The following is a 23,737-nucleotide window of genomic DNA, read 5'->3' as shown; positions in this document are numbered from 1 at the left end:
CAACCCGGAGTAAGCTTGATTGTTTATTCTCCACCAATGAAAAATACGCTCCCATAACTCTTTCGCGAACGGGCATAAAAGAATCATATGTTCCACGGATTCTATACCGTTGTTACACATGGGATATAGAACCGAATCTAGCTCTAAATTTCTTTTAGCTAACTCTTCCCGAACTGGTAGTCTCTTCAGTCTCATCTACCATATAAAAATTCCAACTTTTTGAGGCACATAATAATTCCGCATAGTGGCCCGAGGTTGAGATGCACATTCAAGAATTTTTTGATTCAAGATTTCCGAGCAGTAGTATGTTGTGAATTTGCCACTGCTATGCAATACCCATGACCAAGAATTAGAATTATTACTCAAATACACAAAGGACCCAAGAATACTTTCAAGCTCTCGAAGTTCGCTACAGACTTTACAAAAGAAGTAGCAAGGTTAATGTTCAGCTTCGAAAATTCGGAATTGACGAGTTGAATGGAATGCCAAACTGATCCTATTCTCGAAGATGAATTTCCACAGTTTGTACCCAAATCCCCATTTCTCTCGTAAATACTTTTGATAATCTTACCCAAAACATATTATTATCGAACCAGAATCTTCACCACCATTTACCCAATAGCGCTAAATTTTTTGCTTTTAAAGACCCGATGTTTAACCCGCCCTTGTCAAAGGATGTAAGAATGGACTCCCACTTTACCAAAATATTTTATTATTATCCCCTAACCTACCCCAAAATTTACGTCTCATACCTTCAAGAAAGTTAATGACGCCCTATGGAGCACGTAATAGGGCAAAGGCGTACAACGGGAGGATACTTAGGACAGACTTTATGAGGATTAGACGACCACCAAACGACATCATCTTAGCATTCCAATCTGATAACCTTCCACGGATTTTGTCAATATACGGATCCCAATCTTTTATTTTTCTCATTCTTCACCCTACTGGGAGCCCGAGATAAGTCACTGGAAATGTACATGCACTACATCTGATTATCGAGGCCAGACTTTCAATCGAACCGCTCGATACTCCATCACCATAAATGCAACTTTTTGATAAATTAACCTTAAGACCTGATATGTGGGCTAATATAGTTAAATTTAGTAGCGTCCTATACAATTTAAAAAACACATTATATATAAAAAAAATAATAAATAAAAAAAACATTACAAGCACTGCACTCACCACTGCATGAGAGCAAGACTTGAAAACAAGCAGAGGAGGATATGGCCACAATGCTGATCAAGTAGCAACAAAGCAACCCAAACTCATTTAGTCTGAAGCCAAATTAGCCATTTGAGGCTCGAAAAGCAGTAGCAGTATTGTATTAAGACAAAACCCCAATTTATGAGATCAACGATGCTTGATAATGAAACAACTGCTAATCCTTTTTTATTCTTTTGTCTGAATCCAACCCTCGATCATCATCTATAAGTCCAAATGATTTTATATCCTATATGCACATTAGAATTCAGAATGTATCAGCTGTGCAGTATGAGAATTTCACCTAACACCAATTCTGTTCGGAATGGGGACATCACAACATAATGGGGAGGCTAGCCAACGATGCCATTCGATAAAAACTTTTTTCAATATATTGGAGATCCATTCTAAACTTCTTAATTGTATTTCAATAATCATCATTGATGCATTCTTCTTATTTTTGTTGAAAACAGTTGAATTACGATTATGCCAAATATGATGACACGATATCCATATAATCTCTTGCCAAATTTTTTTAGCAATGGGAATAAAGAAGGCATGATCATCAATAATTCTTCCAAACTAAAACTAGTAGGCGGATCAATTTGCCACCATTTGTAAATACGGATCGAATCATCATTAGCCAAATTGCATGAGAGTAATGCATGATCAACGCTCTCAAAATTATCATCATAAATTTAAGATTATCATCATAAATTGAGCATCTTATGGTGTCTATATCTACGCCCCTCTTATCTAATTAAACAAGAACCAGAATTCTATTTCTTTTTTCTCATCATGAATATATTACGAAATTTAGAGGGACAAGATTGTTAATTAGTGTTTTATTAGTAACGGTCTCTAGTTAATGAAATGCCCCGTTCATATCGATTATAAACGATTCACAATAGTTGATTACATCGCGAGGTACTTGACCTCTATATGATACATTTTACAAACAGTGCATTCGTTTTTAAAAGACAAACTTTCATCACTTCGAAAGTTGACAGCATGCATACCATTTCATAATATATCTAACTATAATTGACTTAGTAGTAATCTTGATGAACTCGACGACTCGAATGCAACGTCTTTTGAAATATGCCATGAATGACTCCAAGTAATATCTCTAAATTTGCAAATGCACAGCGGAAGATTTCTTTCATACCTGAGAATAAACATGCTTTCAAGTGTCAACCAAAAGGTTGGTGAGTTCATAGGTTTATCGTAAAATAATAAAATTCATCATTTTGATAGACCACAAGATTTTAAATACAGTACATCTATCTCGTGTACAAATCCATTTTTCATAATGCTTAGCAGAGTAGGTTCGTATCCTTTTCTCCCCCGTAGGTTGCCTCGCGATTTTTAATAACCGTACACATATCTCGTGCATAAAAATAATACACATAACCTGTGTATAAAATCATTCTCTCGATACATAACATTCACTTTGCTTTCATAACTTGGCTTGGTAACCGACCTTAACATATAATGCGCATCAATAATATCCCCAAAACAAAACATCTCGTCTGTATAAATATATAAACTTCGAAGTACTAAACACCACGCCCACTAGCTCTTCCGTCTAGTGAACATTCTGGGTGGGGGTGTTAAACCCGGTAGCTACCTTTAGGATTCGCGTGAATTAGGGCCATACCCGTTTCTAATTCTTAGGTTACCAAGCAATAATAATCAGGGAAAAACTATTCACAACAATTAGTGGCACTTATCACGTCCAACTAATTCAATAATAATCCACAAAACTTCTGTCTGCATAATAATTCATTCGAGGAATGTTTTGCTTGTGTCTATCTCGTCAAACATTTATAAAAGTATCTCAGTTCAAAAATATAGATTTCAAAGGCATTTAATAAAGCAGTTGTAAAAACAGCGCATGTATTTTCAGTCCCAAAAATGTAAAGAGTAAAAGGGAATCAAATGAACTCACATAATGTATTTTGTAGTAAAAATACATATGACGACATTGAACAATGCAAGGTTGGCCTCAGATTCACGAACCTATATCATTTGTATATATATATTAAAACATATAAGCGTAATCGAGTAACTTTATATATATTTAGTTATGTATTAAGATCAATATTTATATATACTTTTAGTAATACTTATAATATATTATTATGCTTATTTGATATATAATTTAATTAACGTTATATCAATATCAATAATATTATATTATAATATTAAGCGATATTAGTATAATTATGTAACAAATATATTTGTATATAATTTATTTCGTTTGCAAAGTAATAGTTATTGTAATAATAATACTATAATAAGTTTAATAATAATGATTATAATGCTAATTTCAATAATGATAGTAATAATAATAAAATAATAAAAATATAATAATGATAAGATAAAAATGATAGTTTTCAATAAAATAATATTTTTTAATACTAACAGTAATTTTAATAATAATAGTTTTTAATAATAATTTCAGTAATCATATTAATAATATTAATGTTTAAACTATACTTCTAATAATAATAATAGTTTTTAATATTGATAATAATAAGGATAATACTAAATTTAAATAAATAAATAAAAAATGATAGATTTAAAATAATGATACCTTTAATAATGATAATAATGATAATATTAAAATGATAAAATTAATAATAATAATAATAATAATAATAATAATAATAATAATAATATTAATGATAATTATAATACTTTTAGATATAATCCTAATGATAATAATTATAACCTTTATAATAACAATAATAATAAATGATCAATAATCTTGTATTAGTAGTAATAACAACAATAATAAGTATATTACTAATAATAATAACAATAACAATAATAAATAATAATAGAAGTAAAAATAGCAAAGTGTACCCTTTCAACTCTTTTTCTAAAAAGAATTGCCCCATATGAGGCTCGAACCCACGACCTCCCGTTCCCCCATTAATCACACTAACCATTCCTCCATTTTCATTTTTCTGATTTAATCATAATCCAAATTAATTTAATCCATCTATCTTCATGATTCTATTTTCTTCTTCCTCATATTATCTAACGGCAGAGAAATTTATAACAACTACGATAATAGAATTGAATCATTATTTGTAATTTGAAACATAATAAACAAAATAAAAGTGAGTATGAATAAATCACAAAAAAAAAAAAAAAAAAAAAATATATATATATATATATATATATATATATATATATATATATATATATATATATATATATATATATATATATATATATATATAAATCTAATAGCAGCAACAGCAGTCGCTGAAACATGAAGAACACCAAAATTTTAATTTCGATATTAAGTCAGTTTTAACTGAAGATTTCTACATGAAATAGTTTTTAAAACCTTCCTATAATCTTTCTCCATTCTCAATTTCGTTTGAATCATAACATAAAAACCGAATTCAATCAAAGAACATTCTTTGACTTTTTCAGTTCGACACTTTGACTCAAAAATTAGCAATCAATATAATGAATTGGAACCTCATATTTTGCAGATAGTTCGAGTATTAGATTCTTAACAACTCTACATTTTTAATTTCTGAAAAACAACTCGAATTTAAGTTTTGTCAAAAAAGATGATCGTGCAGGGTAATGGGCTGTAATTTTTTTTTTATTTGATTAGTTTAAACAGATAGGATGTCATACTTACAGATGTAATCGGCTTAGAAGGTGGAGAAATTTAATGTATCATTAATCAGAAAATGGTGATTGATATATATATATAATTGTGTAGACCATTTATCACGAGCTAAATAAAAACAGAAGAAAAATTTGCAAGTTTGAAAAAGACATAAACTGTCTTGGTTTTATTAGCTGTATAAGTTTACATATAATTAACATAATTTGGTAATTAAATTATTAATAACTATAATATAGATAATAGTATTAATAATACAAATACTAATAATAATAAAAATAATAATATTAATAATAATTATATCAATAATAGTAATAATACTATTAATTTTAATAATAATAATAATAAATAATAATAATAATAATACTGATAATATTAGTTATAAATATGATATTATTTATGATAATAATAATATATTGTACTATTTATAATAATAATGATAACCTAAAAAATATAATGATTTTTAGTGATAATGATAATAATAATTCTAAAATAATAATAATTGTAATGTAACAAATTTCATGTATCAATTTTATATCTATGTATTATCATTTTAATAATATTAATAATACTGATATTAATACTAATATTAATAATTATATTTTAATGAATATATATATATATATATATATATATATATATATATATATATATATATATATATATATACTTTCATTGCTACATATTTAATTATATTTTAAGTATCAAGTAAGTAATATATTAATTATATATTTTGAAACAAATAATTTCAGAGTGTAACATTAAATACTTTATTAACATTGTCAAATTATGTAAATTCAATCTATTCTCTATATTTAAATAAACAGTTTTAGATTACAAGTTTAAGTTTTCCTTCATAATAATTAAATTACATGGTAGTTCGTTATTATAATTAATTTATAATATATAATTATCTACATGTATAGTTGTTTATATATACATTTCTATTTACAATTAAAGGTTCGTGAATCGTTGGAAATAGTCAATGGTCAATTGAATATATGAAACAGTTCAAAAAATTTTGAGACTCAACATTACAGACTTTGCTAATCGTGTCAAAATATAAAATCGTATCTTGAGTTTGAGTTAAAATTAGTCGAAATTTTCTGGGTCGTCACAGTTGACCCTTAGCCTCATCGATGAAAAAAGGCAGTCTCGACCCTCAACCTCATCGATGAAAAAGGGCAGTCTCGTCACAGTGAAGTGTCCACTTGATGCTAAAGTCAGGCTCCATTCGTCCCTATAGTTATTACAAGGCACAAAATTAATTGACGCATTCTTCCCACAAAGGAGATGCGGGTTCGAATCTTTGCACACACAATTAATTTTCAAGTTCACCCCCACATTACGTGGGATGCCAGGGTTGAGGTCACCAATTTAAATCGCTTCGTGAGAGAAAGTGTCTCATTAAAATAAGCTTGTCTGAGAGGTTTTTTCGGATCCGTTCACGGACCTTTACCCGGAAATTGCCCGTATGGATGTGTTTCCGGGAACCGTCGATCGGGTTCGGGTTTCCGCACGAACGTGTGTGTTACGTGAAAATGATGAGAGTCGTTGAAATAAATGATTCGCTGATGCAAAAATCGCCATTAAAAAAAAAGGCACGAAACTAGATATTCCGCTAGTAAGATTGGTGAGGTTCCCATGACGTCTTCCAGAGATTTTTCGAGACCAACACCAATTTAAGCGAAAAATATTATTCTCCCAACGAACCCGGTCATGAATAAGCGCATTTTTATTTTGATCGAGTCAATAAAGTCTATTGTATTTATCTTTTTATCTAGTCTAGTACTATATATCCCAATCAAACTTCATCCCAGAAACCAACACCACCAATTGTAATAGAAGTTGTGATGTGATCCACCAATTAGTTAATTTACCATTAGTGACCAACACCAATTGTCTACGTCTAACTTTCAAATACTCTACATATGTGAGATTAGATATGTTGTGTTGTATAAATTATAAATTATAAATTATAAATATAATATACTCCGTATATATTTTCTCGTCTCATTACAAATCTATTTTAAGTTGTTTTATACAGTATTGGTTTACACTTGCTCCGTAAAAAGTAAAATTTGGGTTTTCCAATGAGTATTACTTTCTAGAAAAAGATGAGAGAGAAAGATATGGTTGCTACCTTTATTTTTTATTATATATAGTATTCTCATATCCCATAACTTCTTTCATTCATCTCAACAAACTCCCTAGTTTTTTTTTTTTTAACTTATTCACACTTCATCTCCTTTTAAAGTTTACCATTATCATTTTCTCAACGCAAGAAAATAAAATGAGAGGTTGTGGCCGGAACATGTCCTGTGAGTCCGACGGCTGGCGGAGACGGCGGCGCAAGATGATGGATGGTACTTCTCCACCGTTGATATAACTAAAATTAAAAGCTTTGCAATATAATTTGTTCTACTAAGTTTCTTGCTTTTTTTTTCTTTTTCATTTTTGCTTTAAACAAAAAAGTGACAAACAAAAATGAAGAAGGGCAAATCTGAAAGAACACTAGTATATTGCATATGCTTGATGAGGATGAGGCCATCGGTCCGAATATTACAGTATTTAGTACTTTTATCTTTGGAGTATAATGATCTTTTTACCCTTCGGTAATTTTAGTTAAATGCTAGGTCGTAAGAATCGAATGTTTTTTGTACTTTGATTATAACATGGGGATGTAAGAGATGCATACTAGGCTTGACAATTTTAGTGTTACTTTTCGTGGGTCCGGTTTGATTTTTGCTGTTTTGTATCAAGATAGTTTATACTAGGTATGCATCACTTACAACAAATCATGTTTATGTGTTTTGGATTTAAAAAGATTTGCACTTTATGCATCTATGAGACTATGAGTACTTATGTTTTGTTATTCGCTAATTTAGCTTATTTATTTGGATGATGTTTACTAGTGTTAGTAATAGCCATGCTTTTTGTTTAATAGTACAAGACTAATGTTAATTTCGTCAACTTTTTTTTTTTTTTTTTAGGCGAGTAAATCCTCTTATGAACGAGCATTTGCTCCCATATAGAAGGTAAACTTCCGGGTAATCAAGCTTGAGTTCGTTTAATATCAAACGAGTTTAATTCGATTTTATTAGTATTACACTCGAAACGAGTAGTCATTGATCCTTTGAATGTTAAAAAAGCAGAACTCAAGCGGGTAGAGCTCAGAATGGACACCTTTAAATTTTTTTATTTTTTTATTTTACTAGAATAATGATGATGACAAAAAAATCAAGCCTTTTAATCAATAGTTGAAAAGGACAAATAAAAATACAATCGAACCATGTGCAAATCAAATAAAAATATATTGAACTAATAGTAAATTAAAGTCGTCGGAAAATAGTAAACGATCCCTGAAACTCCTTTAAATTTCTAGTCTACAACATAGATCCCATTTTAAAGATTCCCAACTATATATATATATATATATATATATATATATATATATATATATATATATATATATATATATATGTGTGTTTTTTTTAATTAACACCAGACTTGGTCATGACTGAAATCATAGACGGAGTCAATAGGGTGGCAGACGGCAATGACAGCTTCAACAAATTTAATAAACCCATTATTATATATAATAATTTTTATATTTATAATAGGTCCATCAAAATTAACAAGTTTTTTTCAATTGGTTTATATTACTTTCATAGTACCACCTTTAATGTTACAATTAACTAGCCTTCCTCATTTGACCACTTTTAATGTTACTTTAAGTCTATAGTGTCACCCCTGACGTTAGATCTTGGATTCGCCATTGACTAAAATATATAAAAAGATAAAATGTTTGTTATACTACATATAATTAGCCTCAAGTCATGACAAAATTTATACAGTATAAAATTCATTGATAACATCCAATACATTTATAGTCCATAAGAGTATAATTTAAAGTTTTGAATGAACGTTTACATAGGAATAGAGCCTACAATTTGTAAAAGGGAAGTTATGGACATCTTTTATTTACTATTTGAAGTAAAAAAAAGATGGCATATGACAGTGAAGAGACGTGTTTTGAAAATTAAATTGTAGTGAGAAAAAAGTGGATTTAATGTATAAGCCTGTTTGATTCTGCTTCTGCTGCTGCTGCTGTAAAATACTACGGATTACTGTTTTACAGCCAGCTGGGTCTCTAAAGTGCAGCATGCACACTGCTCTAAATTGATTCACTCACACTTTTCAATTAATACTACCGGTACCCATTCACATTGCTAATATGAAATGCAGAAATGTTACTCCGTAAATCAGTACATATTTGCACTTATTCCAAAAGAGTGAAAAGGTAATAGCATGGGAAGTTGATCAAAATACATTTTTTTTAAGACTTTAAACAAAATACACTTTTAAAAAAAAAATTATCTTTTTACATCATTCGGTAGACGAAATTTTCGTCTACCACATTTATCTGTCGTCTACTATTATTTTTACAAAGTAGTCGACGGTGAGATAAAGGTGGTAGACAGAATTCCCGTCTACTGAATTACTTGTTAGTGTCTACAAGGCAGTAGACAGTCGACTACTTTGTAAATGTCTGTCTACTGCTTTGTTCTCACTGTCTACTATACCTGCAGAAACTGCCAGTAGACGGAAATTCTGTCTACCACATTTATCTCACCGTCGACTACTTTGTAAAAATGGTAGTCGACGACAGATAAAGGTGGTAGACAGAATTCTCGTCTACTGAATGGTGTAAAAAGAACAAGGCAGTAGACAGCAACAACAAGGCAGTAGATAGTCGACTACTTTGTAAATGTCTGTCTACTGCTTTGTTCTCACTGTCTACTAACCCTGCAGAAACTGCCAGTAGACGGGAATTCTGTCTACCACCTTTATATCACCATTGACTACTTTGTAAAAATAATAGTAGACGACAGATAAAGGTGGTAGACAGAAATCCCGTCTACCGAATGGTGTAAAAAGACAATTTGTTTAAAAAAGTGTATTTTGTTTGAAGCCTTAAAAAAGTGTATTTTAATCAATTTCCCTAATAGTAGACCGAAGGATTTAACTTGAAAATTGTTGATTTAGTATCATATTAGCAATAGCAATTAGCAAGATTTCAAAAAGAAACAATAGTAGAGTGCAGAACTTAGCTTTTAAGTATTATATTTGTCAATAATACATTTATCATATAACTAAATAAAAATAAAAAATGTATATATTGTATATTGCTTGACTTTGTCCATCACCATCTTCACCAAGAAGCTTTTTTCTAAAGACGCTCAAAATATGTTATTGGTATCTTGGCAAGGACATGAAAGACGGGACTCAAAATCGCCCCTTTGAAAGAGGGTCTAATAAACAGGAATTTATAATGTTTTAACTACATAAAAACTTAAAACCTCTATACACGAGGTATGTAGAATTACTTTAGCCTTTGCATAGCTTAATATGAGATTAATCGTTTTGCCTTTTTGAAGATATAGCTTTCAAAATTGCTGCAAACACGTTCGCATCTCACAATTGTAAGCTTGCGTGTTGTGTGAATAGTTCGTGACCGAGACACACAAGTACGTCGTAGTCAGTGATTTCCCAGTCATGACCAGTACAACCAACACGCAAATTGCAAATCGCAAATCCTAATATCAAATGGTGAATATATACATTTGACGAACGACGACAATTGCATAGCCCGTCAAACTGACCATCACTACATGATAATCGGATATGGTTCTCGTGTGTGTGATGGCCATATAAGAAATTATTAGTAAATATGATAAAGGTACGCCACACCAATTCAAGTGTTCTAATGTACATGATTTTTCATAGCTAGAAATTATAGATTCATCATGTCAACAGACACAAAAAGAAAAGCGCACTCGAATATCAAACAAACAACATTTAATCACCTGCAAGCATGATGGGAAATAACTTACGGTCGATACTGAGGTCACGCTAATAATGTCAACTATACTATGGTTGGTTCCAGGTAGGATTTAGAAGTACACTAATCTACCAATACAACAATCCAACCAGTTCCACAATCTAACAACCTTGACCTCTAAACAACTCCTGCGAATTCGCAACAAAAACTGTTATTTTTTTTTTTAAAAAAATAGATAAATTTAGACGGGGATTATAAAACATGGAAAAAATGTACCATTTTTTTTGCAGTCACGGCCTGATGAAGACGTTCTCTCTTCTCCCGTTGGCATTCTCCACACCACCTTGCAAACTCCTTTTGGTGTTTTTTTAACTCCCTAAACACAGAGCTGTCGGGAAGGAACAATTTAATTTAATTCGATAATCTATAGGGAAAAGAAAAAAATAGCCATATTTAATTTACAAAATAGGCAAAGATTCTGTACTTCATACTCCGTAAGGAATTTCGTTACAAAGGAGCTATAGCATTATATAGCGAATAGAACTGATTCTACCTATCAATAGCCATAGTTTATTTTACTCCCTAAACTTTCAGCCACAGAAATATTAAGAGTATCCAGAAAGAGCAATATACACATTACTACGAACAAGAAGCTTATTATTGTTCATGCATATATTTTCCAAGAGAAAATATATCTACAAACAACAATATGAGAGTGTTTTTTTAGGCGTCAACGTCGTTAACCTCCGGTCCGGTTACCGTGATAACTCGTACCCGAGATGATGATCTCAGGAGGGTGGTCAACGAATTGCGCGCCAGTCAATAGTCGGAATCTATCGACGACGAGAAGGAGAAAACCCTACGAGATCCATAGGTAAAAACCCTTGTATTGTATTGATGGAGATTGTAGCTGCCGTGGAGAGGCATTTACCAGAAGAGTTGTATGTGCAACAGGGGTAGTGAACTTGATGTAGGTTTTTGCCCCCTATTTATAGATGGGAATTAGGGTTTATATGACTTGTGGGACAAGTCAATCGTGTAGACCCTTACCCGGGCAAATCATTCAAAACAGGGGATAATGTTAATAAGATACTCCGTATCAAATACGTAATGAAATTATTCTCCACATATGTTAGTTGACAAGAATGCCAAAGGAAACCTAGAAGTTCACTTAGGCCACAATAATGATTAAGTATGAAACATATGCATATGCTCACAATCTACACCTTCCCCCTTTATCTTATTGATAGACAAGCTTTTGAATAAATAATTTTGAAAAAAATAATCAGATGGAAAACAGATAATGAAAGACAACAAAAGAGTTCAACCGATATATAAGTCTGAAATGGAGTCGGAAGCATGTTTACCATAATGGAACTTTTAGAGGTAATTACTGCATTACTAGACACATGCTCCTACTCTTGTTATCGCACAACTAGAAAGATGAAAGTATAATATACCTTCTGCACCAAAGCAGTAGGTTGATTCTCTGTCCAGCTGTAGTAGCTCGGGCACCATGCCGATGACGACCACGGTGAATAATTGCATGTCCCGGGACATGAGAGTAATCAAAAATCTCCTGCGAATGTATTTAAATGTTAGGTAAATATTATTTCCATTTTCCACATATATCTTAATTCTTAAAAACCTTTTAGGTAAAGAACATCTTAAAGTTAGAATCCTTAGAAAGATCATATTTCAGCTGAAAGCTTGAAACACCAGAATGTATCATCAAATTGTTTCAGCTTAGGAGGCTGCCAGGTTGGCCAATTTAGTTGATACAAATGATGTAGCTTTTGGTGACTGAGTGGCCAAAGTAATAAGAAACATTTCTGTTGGGACTTGGGGTAGGTAGTACAAAAAAAATATTTGTCTTCGTTTTCAAAATACTTGCCAAATTAGGCTGAGTGGCAATTGACACGGAACTTCACAATAAAAAATTGTTACAATTATTACGAAATGGATAAGAGCATCTAAAACCTGAACATTTAGAAACTTCAAAAAAAAAAGGTTGTAGATATGCCAACCTTTATTCTCACAACGTATACCTGGCAAACGGGTCAGGTTGGGTAGATTTGGGTAACGGGTCAAAACGGTTTTGGGTTGAAATGGGTCATGGGTCAAATGGGTAAAAGTTTTAAATGGGGTCCAAACAGGTCAGGTTGGGTCGGTGTGGGTAACAAGTCGAAACGGGTAACGGGTCAAATAGGTCCAAAAAGGTCATATACTTTTACATTTGAATTTTAAATTTATTATATGGTTTTAGTTTGTATTATTTATTATTTATTAGATATTTAAGAAGATATTAATATGCATAATAATTGATATAACCATTAATGCTTTAATATATGATTGACGGATGAAACTTGTTATGCTCGACCCATTTGACCCATTAGACCCATCTCTTTTTATTGAACTTTAGGATTTGATACCCATTTGACCCATTCTTTTATATTTTTTATAAGACTCAATAAGTTGGAGAAAAACTCATTGGACCTTTTTTAAGTTTTAGTTTACATTGTCAGGCTTAATTTTTTCAAGACCCAGCTGACCCGAAAGCCTGACCCATGTGACCTAAATTTGAGATAATGGGTCTCGATTGCCAGGTATACTCACTAGGTACCTAGACAACCCTTTAAACTTGAAAACTACAAAAACATAGCATAATAAAGATTATCATATACCTCGGGTAGTGCTTCAGTATTCATATGTTTATCGCATCGAACACCTCTAAAATACAACTCTCCACCAGAGAACTGCTTGCCCAAGCAAACATTTAAGGTCACTTCTGAGTCATCAACATGGAACCCTAGACATGTAGAAATATCAGACAATTGTACACGCACTAGTTAACATTAGCATATCCATATACAAGCAAATGCAACTATATGGCATCCAATTTAAACAATTCGAAGTGAGATTAACAAGAAATGTAATCTTAATGCATAAACAACGAAAAAAAACCCATCAAGCGCTGATCAAAGAGCATGCAAGCCAAAAAAATAGCATTTCATTCAATTTTATGTAAACATGTTACGGTAATAGATAAGGCTTTACATTAAAATAAAGCACATACTTTAAGTATTCAGTTTTTATGTAGAGTTCCCCTCTATCTCCCTTCTTTACACAAAACTCCTCGCTATATGTTAAGGGTTTTACTAATCAAACTTAACATATCACTCGAATTTTCTGCTGAAGTTCTTTCATCATCGTTCGAAACTGAAAAATATTTTCTGATAACTGGAACAGGAGTAAATAGAAGATAGACAGCATGGTATTTTTAAGATGAATAAATAAGAAAAAACGTTAGCACCAACGATTTCAACGAACACTACCATGAGAAAAGGTAATGTAGCAAGATATTTTCATTTTTTTTTAAAACAGCAGGTTTTGTAAATGTTGGGGACAGCGTCATAATAAAGTACAGGTTGTTCTGCATCATTAGACACCATGGCATAAATAACTCATCGATATTGCTAGGCCGAGTGACATCTTAACACCATTAAAATTTTGACACGATTGTTGAAAAAACCTTATTGTCCAAAACTTTTATCGTCTTGTTACACAGACCACAGTAACTACAAACTTCATAGTACATAGTACATATTTATTAAATGACAGAAAGATGAATCACATGTAACATTGCATCGCATATACATGTAGCAACAATAATGTCAATACTTTGGGAAGGGTAAAAGGCATAAGAATGAGCAACTGGCATACCGAGTTCAATGTCTCTGTTATATCCATACTCAACCACAAATCCGTGATGTGAATCAAGTGCAAATCCTCCAACATCAACAAAGAAAACTGCACAAATTTAAAATAGAAAGACAGATGATTAAGGGGCCATGTTTGGCAATGGCAACAATGTCATTCAGACGTTGTATAACTTACTTCTTGAGATTTGCCTTATGAAATCTTCCATTAACTTTTCCAGCATGGAATTCATTCCAAAGTCATCAAGAACAGCACCATACTTGTTCATCGTATTTGGCCGCATAATTCTGAATTTTGTTTCTTGAATCCACTTCTCGAAATTTTCTACCTAAGTAATCAGAACCTGATAAGAAAACATAAAAGCTAAACTACAAAGAGAACTAGAATTAGCATGTCCGACACCAGGTGACAATAACAGAGTTGACAATACCTCAGCTAGCAACATCTCACAAAAACGAGGCTGCAGCATGTTGAATGTATACACTCCTGGAGCAGGTTCAGACATTATACTTCTAATACTATCATCTCTGCTACTATCATTCGCCATAAATGCTTTTATGAAGGATGGCACAAAGAATGTTGTGACATTCAGTTGATATAATTCTCTATACAGAGGCTGAAAGCAAGTAAGTGTAAGGGACAAAAAAATGAGTGACCAAGTGATAAAGTAAAATACATAAAATAGCTAAGAGTGGCCAATGTCACATGATAGAATATATCTACTAATAGAATCCATACTGTTAAACAATTGTCTTTTTTAATGTGTCGTATAATATAGACTGTCACCAGTTTTTCCCTTTTTCCACATATATTTATTGATTACATAATTTATCTCTATCAAGAAGTTTATTGCAAACAAGGAATTAGGAAATCCGATATATTGAAACAAACGTACTCGCAAAGTACAATGTATCAAGTAGCACTATGTTGGTTAGTTAGACCTTGCTAAATTAGACCTTGCTAAGTTAGACCATGAGCTACGGGCAGCAAATCAAGCGTAAAAACCCACATGGCCACTTTTAACGCCTACCAATATTTGTTACGCGGCGTGAGATTTAACGAATTTGCGGCGTGAGTTACAAAATGGACGGACAAAGATGGTAGCGTGAGATTGGTTATAACCAATCAAAATTCACCAACTTTTTATCCAAATTATTATTTTATTTATATACTATCCCATTTCCAATCACATTTTACCACATCACCCAAACATTTTTACTCAAATTTAACACACACATCAAAGTTAAAATTGGCACGTCACAGTCAGATGTTTCTCTCTTTCAAAAAGTGCAAAATCTCACCCCAAGTCACCACTAAAACCCATAAAAGTAACTCATGGTCTTATATAGTATACAAGTTTTGCAGTTCAAACTTATGAGATTAAGTTTCTATCAAATACTCTTCATAGTATTTAGTCTCGAACTTCCGTTATGCTTAGCTTTGTGGCATCATGATCTAGGGGAAAAAAGTTAACATGTGGACCCGAATCACCGTACACCCTTAAATTTTGCCCCATTTCTCGTATGGCCCTTTACATCATCCAGATTTCGTACGATGTAAACAAAATTGCATAAAAAACTAAACTGATAGATTAAACAAATAATAACTTCCAAGTTAACCTGATAGTTGGATGTTATTTTCTGTCTGTATTCTTTGTGCCTCTGGACCTGTTGAAAATTAAGTAATGATAATAATTATCAGAAACTTAAAATTAAACAAACATATAGTCCTCAAAATACGTTCACATAACCTTAATTCACACAATTACAGTAATAAAACTAAAACCCTAACAGCAACAAAATACGTTCAATTAACCCTGTCGTATGCAGATATTAAACGACAACAGCTACAAAAACGCGATACACTTACCCGATTACGCTCTCCATTAGTCGAATAACGACCTAAAATTTCACGCATGTACTTATGCTTCAATTCACGAGGAGCATTCAACAGACTAGGAGGTAAGTATCGTTCAAGCGAACTAAAAAGCATAGGAGTAAACTCCGATTCAAGATCAACATAGTTATCAGGTCTGTGTTGCTGATTAGGGTTCAATCGGAGACGATAATTTGAATTCGTCGGCACTGGTATAGATCCGTTAGCATTTCCGTTGCCGACGGGGACAGGTGTCGCCGGAAAAGAAGACGGTGAGATATCGTTGCGCCGATCAGTGGTGGCGCCATCTGCTGGCATGGTGATTGGTTGGGGGAAATTGAAGAAGTGAATTAGTGCATGTTAGGGTTAGAGTGTTGTGAAGATGAGTGGGGGTGTGTGGTTTGTTCTGTTGTCGTTAGCTCATGTGTGACTAACTCGCGAGTGTGTTTGTGGTTTGTACTATTGTCATTAGCTCGAACTCGATTTAAAAAAAATGGGTTAAAGCCATAAAAAAAGTCGTATACTTTTTACTTTTCATTACATTGTAAGTTATATACCCAAAATATTACCATTGTATCATACAAACTTTTAAAATGTGTTTTAACCTAAACAAATACAATTCGTTACCAGGTGAACCGGTAACACTATTTATGTCATATTTTTTATCACCCCTTTCTTCCACCTAACACCTGAATCAAAATCAAAATATTAATTTTTAAAAAACCTAATAAAAATCAAACACCCAACATCATTAGAATACAACAAATCGAAATTAAGAAATCTTTTCTACTTATTAATTAAGTGATATTTATTTTTAACTAGTCCGGGCCGGCCTACGCGATGCTGCGGGGAATTTCGGCTATTCATATTTAACGCAGTTTTATTTACAGAAGGGGAAACAGCCCATGTGTTATACGTCGTTGTTGGTGTCGTTTAACGATTTTTAAAAAGTTTCCGTTTCGAACGTAGTTAGTTTCGTATTGTTCATAAAATTAATTCGAGCCTAACGGTGCTGGGGCAAAATTTAACTCCCGGCAAGCAGGAACATACGGGCTATCGTTGGGCTTAACGTTTTTTAAAAGTGTCCGTTTTGAACGTAGGTAGTATCGTTTTGTTCCTAAAATTATTTCGAGTCTGACGGTGCAGTCGGAAAAATTGAACTCGCAGCGAGCGGGAGGATACGGGTTGTCGTTGTGTTTAGCGTTTTTTTAAAAAGTGTCCGTTTTGAACGTAGGTAGTATCGTTTTGTTCCTAAAATTATTTCGAGTCTGACGGTGCAGTCGGAAAAATTTAACTCGCAGCGAGCGGGAGGATACGGGTTGTCGTTGTGTTTAGTGTTTTTTAAAAAGTGTCCGTTTCGAACGTAGTTAGTTTCGTTTTGTTCATAAAAATATTTCGGGTTTAACGGTGTGGTCGGTGAAATTTAAATCGGAGCGAGGAGGAAGATACGAGCTGTCGTATTAGTTGGGTGGAGTTTTTATTTTAATTTAGATAATTTATGGTTTAACTCCTGAAGTTTGGTGTAATTTGTGTAAGTTGGTTGTAGTTGAGGGGGGTAAAATGCAAAATCTTAGTGTGAAAAGACAACATACTATACTATTGTAGTTTTTGAACATACTATACTTTTGTGGTTTTTGGCCTGAGGAAACATCTTTGGACATGGCAATTAGCAATGTGGGGTTAAATATGTTATAATCAAATCAAAGAAACCCAATATACATATATGATTTCGAACGCTTGTTGGGCAAATTAATCGACTTGTTTAATGGTATCTTGTAGTCAACGAACTCAGACTGTTAGATTTGGGATGTGCTCATGTGCCTAATTTTTTTTTTTTTTGTTTCTCACGCAAGGAAATTAATCGACGAGGTCGACTATGCCCCACGCATAAGATCTACTGCTTGGTGTAAGCTTGTGCCGTCGAAACCATTACGCAACCACCACAAACCATCGTTAAAACCCGTCAACAGAAGAAATCTTTGAACTTAAAACTTCAGTTGACGAAGGCTCTTAATTGTCATTGCTGTTTAAATCGAACTTGAAATTAGATATCGAGATCTTATTTAGACGATGTTTATTGATTCCGACAATGTTTATAGAAGAATAAACAGTTAATTAAACTTCAAATTAGCGGTCGAGATCTTATTCTGACGATGTTTATTGATTCCGACGATGTTTATTGATTCCGGCAATGTTATCGCAGAAGAAACAGTTTCAGTTTGCTTAATTAAATTAATTATTATTATTAATTAATACATAATACAATAAAATGAATAAACAAGCACAAGTGGTAATTATTTCACATATTAATTAAATTATTATTTATGTAGATATGTATATATGTATATGTATTGCTATATTAAGGGACGACAATTGATACCCGATCCAGTAGATATTCATCCGATCCAACCGATTATTCGTGGATATGGATGATCTAAATGTATATGGATATGGATATGGAAGAAAAAATTTCATCCATGGATGAACCCGCTTCCACCTGAAATAACTAAATATATAAATTTATCACTCAAATTAGTATTATTTATGTAGTGATATTTCATTAATTATATTCATATTCATCTTTCGTTATATTTTCTCTAAAAATATAACTTTATTCTTATATTTTGTTTTGTTTAATTTAAATGTATTTATCGTACTTTGGTGGTTTAAATGTGATTCCATGTAACTAAAAGTAAGCAACTTACATGTCGATATCTTTACACATTTAATATGCTATTTATTGAATATTTGTTATATAGATTAGTAAAAATGTGACTCTCGGTCGCATAAACTATTAAAAAATATTACTTTTGATCGTATATAATGAACCACCGCTTATAATTATTAAAAATAAGATAAATTTAAACGGATATGGATAATTATCCATTAACCCGCTTCACCCGGCGGATATGGATATGGATGGATGAAAACTAAAAAAAATAAATGGATATTGATATGGATACGGAATCACCCGATCCATATCCGATCCATTGCCAACTCTAGGCCCATATGTCAGGTCAAAATTACTACGGAGAATTTATCATGTCAAGACTATAAATATGTTGATAAGAACACATAATTAATAAGTTTATGTGCTACAATGGTAATATTTTGAGTATATAACCTACAATGGGACAAAAGTGAAAGTATATAGCTTATTTATAGCTTTAACCCAAAAAAGATATATACTTAAAACATATTCATACTCTTAGAGCTGACTCGAATCGAACTCTTAACGAGTTCGAGCTCAAGTGACTCGCAAGGAATTTGCGAGTACCTCGATTCATATATACTTCTACTCTCGAGGTTTGATTTCCCACGGCTATCCAAACTCGATTCATTAAAAGCTCAATTTTAACCGATCTTAAACGTTTTGAGCTAGAGCTTTTTGCATTGAGCTCGAACATCCTCGCCTAAACAAGTATTTCATTCATATACTTTAGTTACCGTATTTTATTATTATTAATTATACTAATATTAATATTAATTAAGATTATTGCTATTAAATTAAATTGTTATTATATAAATATTATTATTTTTGCCGAAAAACTAGAATTATATATAAAAATGTATCTTTCATCAAAATATGAAAGAGCATGGACAAAACAGTACATATCTAGAACCCGAAACAACGAAACTAAGACTAAAATTTGATAACCAAACACAAAGACAAATGTAAAAAACAAACGAGACAGTTACATCGAAAAAACATTAAACCTAAAACAACTAATGAACCCGCACCTCTAAGAATTTCTCGATCCATCTACACCCATCAAATCTCCACACTTTATAAAATGCTCCAACTCGGTGATGTCTTTCTTACTCTTTAAATGATAACTATATAATGCGTTGGACCTGATAATCGGACACAGATTTGCAAAAGAACATGAACACAAATTATAAACACAAAGGCAGTCGGCCTTTTATTTATCTCACGAATATAAATTGAAAAAAATAATCTCTGAAACAAGGAACAACCTCCTTTAAATACTAAATAACAGATAAAAGCAAATCTCTATAAAATATGAAACAAAATAAAAGATAAACATCTAAGAATCAAATTCCAAAATCGGTTGCTTCCTTGCTTGTCCTCCACTCCAATTTACTGGACAACAATATTCGGCCCATCTTCAACTCCGCCAAAATAATTGTGCAGCCCAACATGCTTCCTGGGTTGTCTCTGATAAATTTGGCCCCATTTGTTACACATATTACCACCTATACCCGAAGATACTGCATCATCCCCCCTTCGAAAAGACTCGACCTCGAGTCCAAATCCTCGTCGTCAACATAAGGAGAAAGGTCTGCAACATTAAAGGTAGCAGAAACATTATAGTGACCAGGCAACGCAATTTTGTAAGCATTATCATTGATCTTCTTCAACACTCGAAAAGGTCCATCAGCTCTCGGTTGAAGTTTCCCAAAACGTCCACCTGGAAAACGTTCTTTGCGCAAATGAATCCAAACAAGATCTCCGTCTTCAAAGACAACCTTCTTGCGACGCTTATCCGCATGATCTTTATACAACTTATTTTGCTTAGAAATACGCTCGTGAATCTGCTCATGTAATGCATTCATGTAATCTGCATGATCCAACCCCTCTTGTGAAATTACCTGTTCATCATGTTTTGGCAATAAATCGAGTGAAGTGATGGGTTTGCGGCCATACACTAGCTCGAAAGGAGTTCGTCCAGTCTTACGATTAACCGAAGAGTTGAAGACGAATTCAGCTTGTGGTAAAGTTAAATCCCACTGTTTGGGATGTTCACCAACGAGACTTCGTAATAAATTACCCAAGCTACGGTTGACGACCTCTGTAGCCACTCGAAAAAATCGACATTGACGGCGCCGTCTACTTAGGTCCCGTTACGTGGTCATAAGTCTTTAAAACATATGTTTGACCCAAAAATATGTCGCATTCATTTCAAATGCAAAGATTGTTTCAAAGTTTACAAGAATAGTTCAACCACAAGTTACGTTACAACGTTATAAGTAAAAATGAAACCTATGCGACACAATTTAAAAGTAGCCAAAAGACGCTCCATGTATGCATATATACTCGACATCCAATGCAAGTATCAAAAAAAATGAGCGGAAGCATGTATCACGAAACGTTCAAGGACCTGAGAAAAACATAGAAATCTGTCAACGAAAACGTTGGTGAAATCATAGGTTTAAGTAAGTAAGTAAGTAAGTACAAATGAACCACAAGATTTATAACATTGAAATAATAGTAAACCATTCTAAAATTTGTTATCAAGAGCACCCAATTATCAAGGCTTAACTTTCCATCCATAGAACCCCATCACAATAGTGTTAGAACATACACTGTTTTTCGAAAATATATTTCATCCAATAACGGTAGCGAACCGTCCGAATTGTCAAACCCGTATGGCCATACAACATAAGTTCTCGCTTACACCTGGCAAGTGTAACTAATGATAACCGAATTGAGAATTTTGTTCTAACTCGTATGTAGAATGTTTGTTTTTGTACTTGTGTTCACTTTGTAAAATGAAACGTTCATGTTTTCTCATCCCAAATGTAAGTTTAAAAGAGTAAAAGTGGGACTATGATCTCACCTTGAATGCACGAGTAAATAAAGTACTTCACAAAGTAACGTGTGCAAGAACGAGTGCTAGTCTTGACCTAAACAAGTAGGTTGTATCAATAACGGTAAACACGGTTGGTCAAAGATGTTCAATTAGTCCTATGGCTTGTTACGACTTGATTATATAGCATGTGAATCAAATTGTCAAGTTTCATGCAAGATACAAGCATAAGAGCAAGTTAGAATGATTGCATAAGTATTTGGTTAGGTTTGACTAAAAGTCAAACTTGGTCAAAGTCAACGGGGTCGGGTCTGGTATCCGACAATTTTTCCATGATGAGGAATCATATATGAGCATGTTAACCCAATTTCATGTTAATCGGAGTTGCGGTTAAGCGGGAAAGATTTTGTGAACAATAAAGCACAAGTAAAAGTGGCCTGGGGAATGCGCGGTGCGCGCAAGAGTGCGCGGCGCGCACTACAACGTGGAACCAGATCAGGTACCAGTCCAGGGGTTAAGCACTTTCACTTCACCATGTGCACGTCGCGCGAAAGGATGCGCGGCGCGCGTTCCTGGAAAAAGTGTTGGTTGCAGTATTTTGTTAAGTCTCGAACCAAAACTCAATTTATCATAACTCATGAACCGAAAATATTCAAAACGCATGCCATACATCGTTGGAAAGGTAATTTAACGAGGAACACAACTAAACGCATTTTATCAATTAAAAACATCATTGAAATAATCGAATTTCCAAATTGAATGCTCAATTAATGCTCATCATTAATACTTCAAGTTCATAAATACACATTTATGATTCGGGAATTAAATGCATATATATATATATATAATACGCCGTTTTGTAGGTAATTATACATGTAATACCACTAAACACTTACAAATCACATTGCAAAGCATTTAATGCATCAAAAATCCATTTTACTTCTATCAAACCCTAACTCAAAATCACAAATTTAACAATTATGTTTATGAAGCTAAACTATGCCAACCTACATACCAAATTGAAGCTAGTGATGCTAGGAACACATTTAATACATGCACTTTTAACATCTAACAACATTTAAGCAACCAAATCTCAAAATTAAACACACCCATTTCAAGTTTAAGCTAGTTACATCAAAATGACAAGAACAAGCATATAAATCATATATTCATGTTAGACTTGAGCCATATATACTAATTAACACTTTTATAAGTTAAAAACATCAAGAACAAAGAATCTAGTGATTTTAGAAAGTTACCCAAAAGTGATGAAGTTGGTATGGAATCGAAGAGGAAGTTGCAAGGATTCCAAATATGTAATTTGTTTTATAGAACACTTGCTAGATCGGAAATAGATGATGAATCTTTGAATTGGAGTTTTGAGAGAAAAGTTGAAAGTGTTAAGAAAAATGGAAAAAGGAAATGGATAATGAATGGATGAAGAAGGAGTTGACTCTTTGACCTTGTCACACCTTTGGTCAAATGGCAAAATTGGTCCCTCAAGTTTAAAGTGGGTGCCTGTATTAACCAAACGAATTACCTAAACGAAATATTTTAAGACGCGTTTTAACGGAAGATGTTATAATTATATAACGGACTTTAAATAAGTAAACGAAAAAGGCGAGATGTTACATTACCTACTCCTTAAAAGAAATTTCGTCCCGAAATTTAAGTAGGCGTAGCAGTCGTTGTTTCTTCCTCGAGATCTTGCGTTTCCGAATCCGCGAATAAATGAGGGTATTTGTTTTGCATTTGATCTTGCCTTTCCCAAGTAAACTCAGGTCCTCTTTTGGCGTTCCAACAGACCTTGACAATCAGGATTCTACTTTGTTTTAGCGTCTTGATGGAGGTGTCTACGATTTTAACCGGTTCCTCCACAAA

At 32.8% G+C, this 23,737-nt stretch overlaps 1 protein-coding gene across 1 annotated transcript; it reads right to left on the bottom strand.

The window, feature by feature from the left end:
* Positions 1 to 10,602: 10,602 nt before the first annotated feature.
* LOC139847627 (2-oxoglutarate and iron-dependent oxygenase domain-containing protein CP2-like) lies at positions 10,603 to 16,748 on the bottom strand. The gene is made up of 9 exons (XM_071837334.1): positions 16,299 to 16,748; positions 16,049 to 16,096; positions 14,860 to 15,045; positions 14,607 to 14,757; positions 14,433 to 14,519; positions 13,394 to 13,518; positions 12,170 to 12,288; positions 10,986 to 11,097; positions 10,603 to 10,897 (listed from the first exon to the last, which is right to left on the bottom strand). The coding sequence occupies exons 1-9, from the start codon at positions 16,620 to 16,622 to the stop codon at positions 10,871 to 10,873; spliced, it is 1,179 nt and encodes a 392-aa protein (XP_071693435.1). The 5' UTR covers positions 16,623 to 16,748; the 3' UTR covers positions 10,603 to 10,870.
* Between the last annotated feature and the right edge of the window lie 6,989 nt (positions 16,749 to 23,737).

This window comes from Rutidosis leptorrhynchoides, chromosome 5 (assembly GCF_046630445.1).
Source record: "Rutidosis leptorrhynchoides isolate AG116_Rl617_1_P2 chromosome 5, CSIRO_AGI_Rlap_v1, whole genome shotgun sequence".
NCBI lineage: Eukaryota > Viridiplantae > Streptophyta > Magnoliopsida > Asterales > Asteraceae > Rutidosis > Rutidosis leptorrhynchoides.
This window is presented reverse-complemented; position numbering and strand designations above follow the sequence as displayed.

Coding starts and splice junctions, on each gene's coding strand:
- LOC139847627 (XM_071837334.1), bottom strand. CDS start 16,622: ATGCCAGCAGATGGCGCCACCACTGATCGGCGCAACGATATCTCACCG. Junction 16,097..16,298: donor CTAATGGAGAGCGTAATCGG/GTAAGTGTATCG, acceptor AATTTTCAACAG/GTCCAGAGGCACAAAGAATA. Junction 10,898..10,985: donor CCGTGACTGCAAAAAAAATG/GTACATTTTTTC, acceptor GCGAATTCGCAG/GAGTTGTTTAGAGGTCAAGG.